Below are 6124 nucleotides of genomic sequence, written 5' to 3'. Positions count from 1 at the left end.
TAGATAATGATTGCTCAGTTCATATCCTTCTCTGTATGTGCAAAATCGATTCTTTACATTTAAAATTCTATAGAAAATATCACAGTCTATTATGCTTCTAATAAGCCTCCATCATATATCAGAAAATGAGTCATGACCTACCTCAAAGCAAATGGACATTGGAATAGCCCAAGGATGTATGGAGTAAACACAGGCTTCTGTTGCTTGACTTGTCAAACTAAAGTGCCGTTTCTGAGCAGGGAAATAAGTACAGGAGTACAGAATACGTGTTGATGGCTTTCTGATGTCAGCACAATTTTGCAACAGTGAAAGCATGCAGTGTAATACAGTCCCTGGAAACACAGCTAACAAATCTCTTGATCTTCCCTGTAGTGCACCTCTCCACACCTGATGACAACACCAGTTCAGATTTAGATTTCCCCAAAGGAAACCAGGAAAACTTTTTCTAACTGCTGCTCAACTACTCACTATAATCTAACAAAGTCTTGGGCATCATCACTGATTACCAGAATGAAAATATGCTGATTTGCACTGGGGATAAGTGGTTTTACTCCTTTTAGAGGTATTCCAGAATCTGCATACAGACATGCCCAATAACAACACAGATGACACAGTAATGGACTCCCTGAAGGATGTCAGGACCAGAAACTGTCATTTTATAAGCTCTGATATCTGGTCCCCTTTAGCGATCTGCACAGTACTTCCTAGAAAACATGGACAGGAAGTCATTTCTTTGGATCTGTCTTAGGAAACAGATACACAGTGAAGATCTTTGAGGGGAAAGGAAATGGGAGCTGTTTCTGCAGTAACTATCAGGAACTGGCCTTCATCCCTGTGAGCAACCCCACCCTTGTGGAGACTGGGCAGGTGAGATTTCTGCAGCTTTATGTTTCTGCTTAAAGTTCTCTTCTCCTTCCTAAGATCTAGTGTATTCTGAAACCAGTATTAATCATTAGAATGAATCTGTTTTTGTCTCTACAGTTCACCTACTTTGGTCACTTGTGAGGAGCGGGTGTGGCGGCAGTCCCATAGGCGCCCGGGACTGCAGCTAAGTCGTATGACTTGCACCTGACTTCCTCATATAAACCACAAACATCTTGAGAGCTGCGCAGGTGTACCAGGATACCGGTGAATCCATTTTGATGAAGATATGCCCCTGCTGCCCTGATTAGCTGACGCTGCTTGCCTGGTGAGGTGGCGTGGCCTGCTGTGCGTGGATGGGAACTGAGAGTATATAAGAGTGAGAGGCCCGGGTTAGAGGATTATTATTAGGGGGAGATATAAACAAGGGAGATATAAACAAGAAGAAACAGGACTGAAAAAACGTATGCAGAAGGATCCTGTTGCAGCGTCGTTCTTCCTGGCCAGTTGGGCGCGCGCAAGAGTCACTAGTCTAAATGAATGTCTAATTCATGGCTCAGCACTCATCTGAAAATGTCCTCTAACGTGACCTCTATTGTGATATGACAAATTTTTAGTTGTTGGATAGAAACTTATTGCTCCTATGGAAATCAAAATAAACCAAGTAAGTTGCAGACTAAACTGAAGCCTCTAAAAATCTGAGTTTTAAGTAATCTGTGTATGCAAAGACTTTTACAGAGATGATAGTGATGTCTTTGGATTGTGGTTGAAGAAAGCTGGACATTTATCCAATCTAATTCCAGCACCCTTTCCTTAGAAAAAGAGCTAAAATTTGGAAATTTGTGAATCTGTGTCACTCAGATGTTTTTTCCAAAATACATGATACATGTGTATATCAATGTTCTTCTTTATGAACAGAAAACTGTTGACCTTTTAGAAATATTTTGAATTCTATCACTATGATGAGTACTATAAAAGTATATCAACACAGGTTGGATTATTTTGAGGGGACATTCTTTATAAAATTCTTTATAAAGATCTTAATTCAAGTTCTTTTATAAAGTATGAATACTAAATTTGTATTATCATTAATAAAAATCATTTTATATATTTTTACTTTATGCACTAGTGTTTTGATGATACATATGATCCTGAAGGCGCCAGGTCCCTCACAACATAGAGTTGTGAGGTGTCATGTTGATGCTGGCAATTGAATGTGGGTCCTCTGGAAGAGTTGCCAGTCCTTTTAGCCACTGAGCTATCTCTGCATCTCATAATCATACGTTTGAATATAAATGTGTTGTATGCATATGACTGCTCTTCTTGCTTTGATGATTGAAAATACATGAAAGCAGTGCCACAAATGGGAGTGGAAAACATCTAGATCTCCAGCAGCAAATCTGTATTTTTAACACATTGTATGTGTTAAATAAGTGTAAACATTTTTAATTAAATAAGTGTGAATTTAATATTCTAGGTTAATGTCCACATAGGGTTTTTTTTTTCACAGAAAACTCCTGTAATGTGAAAAAGCAGTGCCACCTTTCTTGGCATAAAAAGACTCCAAAACAATTGAAAATCTCAAATAATTGGGAAGACTCTGCAAGACAGCAGTGTCCTACATGGTCATTACTCCATTGTGCAATGAAGCCATCTCCACGTTGTCTCAAAATAAAATAATGAGGACAACAGAAGAAGTGGCTCTTCAGATTCTTTTGCTTTGCCAAGCTGGGGTTGGAATTCTGGGCAACATCCTACTGTTTCTTCATAATTTCTCTCCAATTTTGACTGACTCACAACTGAGGCCCATTCAGATCATCCAAACAAACTTAGCTGTGGCCAATACCTTCATTCTCCTCTTCTTGACATTTCCAAACCATATGGCAGTTTTGGCTCCAAGGAAGCCTCCAACTGACCTCAAATGTAAACTTGCATACTTCTTTCACATGGTGGCTCGAAGCACAAACATGTGCTCCACCTGTGTCCTCAGCACCTACCAGTTTGTCACTCTTGTTCCTGGTACCTGGGCTAGGGTCATCTTCAGAGAAATATCCCCCAAGGTTGTGAGCTATTCTTGTTACAGTTGCTGGTTGTTCAGTGTCTTAAATAATGCTTATATCCCAATGAATGTTAGTGGTCCTCAGAAAACAGATAATGGCACTGATTCTAAAGGTAAGTGGGTCTGCTCAACTTCTGGTTTCAATGTTGGCATGAGCTTCTTACAGTTTGCCCAGGATATTATTTTTATCAGCACCATGATCTGGACCAGTGTCTCCATAGTGCTTCACCTGAACAGACACCACCAGAGAATGCACTACATACATAATACCAGTCAGAAGTTCAGAGCCTATGCTGAGACCAGAGCAGCCCATACTGTCCTGATGCTGGTAGTCACATTCGTGAGCTTTTATCTTCTAGACTGCATTTGTACTTTCTTTCACATTTCTTTTGTGAACACTCGTTTCTGGTTGAGGCATGTCAAAGAAGTTCTGACTGTAAGCTTCCCCACTATTTCTCCCTTACTGTTGATCTTTAGGGATCCTATGTGTCCTTGTCCTGTACCCTTCATTGTGGGGCTACAAAGCCGTGTCACTGGGATATCCAGTCTGGAGCAAGAGTGAGGTCAAGATGGGTCCAAGCCCTGAGAATCTCAGCCTGAGACTGGAAGGAGTATAATTGTTCTCTCCTTTCTGGGCTGGATATACACTTGTATGTAGCCTGTACAACTTCCACGTCTGCCACACTTAACATATTCATGCATCATGGGTGGCCAGGTTTCTCATTAAACTTCCTATATATACCCTGATTAAGACAAACCCAGCTATCAGTTGAAGTTTTTCTGTGAGGAGCCGCCCTTGCAATCGCCATTACAAGATGGCGCTGATATCCTGTGTTCTAACTAGTAAACAAGTAGTCTGTGCATGTGCTGGGGTATTTTTCCATGCCTTGTGCCAAGCCTGTCCCGTGGCAGTCATCTGGGATGATAGTGAGCAGCTAATCAGGAACTGACATGTCTCCAACCGCTCTTTGTGGGTTGTAAAAGGACTGAGTTTCCTGTATTCGAGTCTTCCTGATAAGTAAGCAATAAAGCTTTGCCGTAGAAGGATCTGGTTGTCCAAGTGTGTTTTGCTGGCGAAACATTACAAGGACAAGAAGTGGCGCTGATAACCAGGGAACTATATCATCACCAGGTGCTGATAGGAGACCCCCCATTTCACGGGGCAGATTCAGAACTACGGGACAATACAGCTCTACAAGGTATGGCCTTGAACTTTCTCCAGCATTAGAATCCTTTCTGTTCCTTTTCACAGGGCTCGTTCTTTTCTTTATATTGCGTACAGTTTCCACAGGAGGAATTGCTAACTCTTCAGTCGAGGTCAGACAAGGTTAGAAAAAAGGCAAGAAGATAGCATGGGATCCTCCCACTCTGTGGTGACCGCCTTACGGTCGGTCCTGAGGCAGCGTGGCTTGAAAGTCTCCACCAAGACACTAGAAGGCTTTGTAAAAGAGATAGATCACATAGCACCGTGGTTTGTGTGCTCAGGGCCCTTAACTATCCCCTCTTGGGAGAAACTCAGGGGAGAATTAGTTGGGGAGAAGGAGAAAGGCAAACTTAAAGCAGGAACCAGGCCGTTGTGGAAGCTGATAAGATCGTGCTTAAAGGATGAGGAATGTCAACAAGTAGTTAAAGCAGGGCAGAGAATTCTGGACGAAATTCAAGAAAGCCTATCAGAGGTAGAGCGGGGAGAGAAGAGAGTAGGAGCAAAGAGGAAACATGGTGCACCAAATAAGCATACAGGCCTCTCCACAGGTCTTGAACCTGAGGAGAAGATAATGTCAGGGAAGGATACCCGGGGAGAGATAAGAAGAAAGGAGGAGAAAAAACAAAAGAAAAAAGATCAATCAGCGGAGGTCCCTAGAGGAGGGAGCCTCTAGATGAGTTTAAGGAGTTAGCTCTTAGCAGCTAAGAATCAGAAGAAGAACTTAGCCCCTCTGAGGAAACAGACTCAGAGAAGGAAAAAGCTCGTTATGAGAGAGAAAAGTACCAGCCAGATAAAATTCGAGCTTATCAGTCAAGAAAAAAGCCAAAAGCGGCTGGCGAAGGCCAGCTTGCTGCTCGGCCTCCGGGCAGTTGGCTTCAAGGTCATGGTGCACCTCTGCCCTATGCAGAGCCCCCGCCCTGCGAAGTGCGTCAGCCCTGCACAGAGAGGCAGTGAGCAGACTCGTTCATTCCAAGAGAGGAACAAAGGAAAATGCAACAGGCATTTCCGGTCTTTGAAGGAGCTGAGGGTGGGCATGTCCACGCTCCGGTAGAGTATATACAGATTAAAGAGCTTGCCGAGTTGGTCCGTAACTATGGAGTCAGTGCTAATTTCACTCTGGCACAGGTTGAAAGGCTTGCGGCCTTGGCAATGACTCCCGGGGACTGGACAATGGTGATAAAAGCTGTGGCTCCAAATATGGGAATGTATCTTGAATGGAAAGCATTGTGGCAAGATTTCTGCCAGACGCAAGCAAGGGCTAATGCTACCATGGAGTGAAAAAAGAGAAAAGAGAAAAACAAAAGATAATATAAAATATAAAGATACAAAAGATAATATAAATTATAAAGATACAAAGGATAAAAATTAAAATTAAGTCAATTTACCGTCCTCTCGAAGACTTTGACTAAAGAGGCAGCTTTCATTAAAGGCTAGAGATAGCTCTCAGGGTCACTGTACCTCCTCTCCATTCACTGGCAGTATTCCCAGAAGAAGGAGATAAGGAAGTAGAGTCTGAACATGAGAGAGAGAGAGGTTGAGTTTTAGAAGAGCAGTTGTCCCCTGTTTGGGATCTTTTAGCAAAAGAGAGAAAAAATGAAAATAAGCTATTTCAGCGTGCTCCTGGGGAACAGAAGAAAAATGGGAGACGTCCTGTTTGTTTTTTTTTTCTCTGACTCCTATGGAGATTTTCTTAGCTCTGGTTGAAATATCTGTGTCCCTTTGAGACACCAAGTTCTATTCCCTGTCGGTCTATTGTCTGTTTTTTGTGCACCAAAACAAATTGTCTATATATCTGTCAATTCATGTTTGTTTTTGTTTTGTGGTTTGAATGGTTATTGTTCTGTGTTTCATGTTGAAAAATATAAATGGTTAAAACTTGTTTTAAAAACAGTTTCAATTTGCACAAGTACAAGTTGATAAGTTAGCTGCACTGTGGCAGGGAGCCAAGTACAGCTGGAAAAGCCTTGCTGAAGGGTCGATTGCAAGCAGAGCTCTTAAAG

General features: G+C 42.1%; 1 protein-coding gene across 1 annotated transcript; it reads left to right on the top strand.

Annotated features, from left to right (window-relative positions):
• Positions 1 to 706: 706 nt before the first annotated feature.
• On the top strand, positions 707 to 3967 carry Vmn1r65 (vomeronasal 1 receptor 65). Its single transcript, NM_030738.2, has 3 exons — positions 707 to 867; positions 982 to 1525; positions 1991 to 3967. The coding sequence occupies exon 3, from the start codon at positions 2484 to 2486 to the stop codon at positions 3480 to 3482; it is 999 nt and encodes a 332-aa protein (NP_109663.1). The 5' UTR covers positions 707 to 867; positions 982 to 1525; positions 1991 to 2483; the 3' UTR covers positions 3483 to 3967.
• The last annotated feature ends 2157 nt before the right edge of the window (positions 3968 to 6124 follow it).

This window comes from Mus musculus, chromosome 7, assembly GCF_000001635.26.
Source record: "Mus musculus strain C57BL/6J chromosome 7, GRCm38.p6 C57BL/6J".
In the NCBI taxonomy this organism is placed as follows: domain Eukaryota; kingdom Metazoa; phylum Chordata; class Mammalia; order Rodentia; family Muridae; genus Mus; species Mus musculus.
Note: the sequence above shows the minus strand (reverse complement) of the source record. Positions and strands in the feature narration are given on the sequence as shown.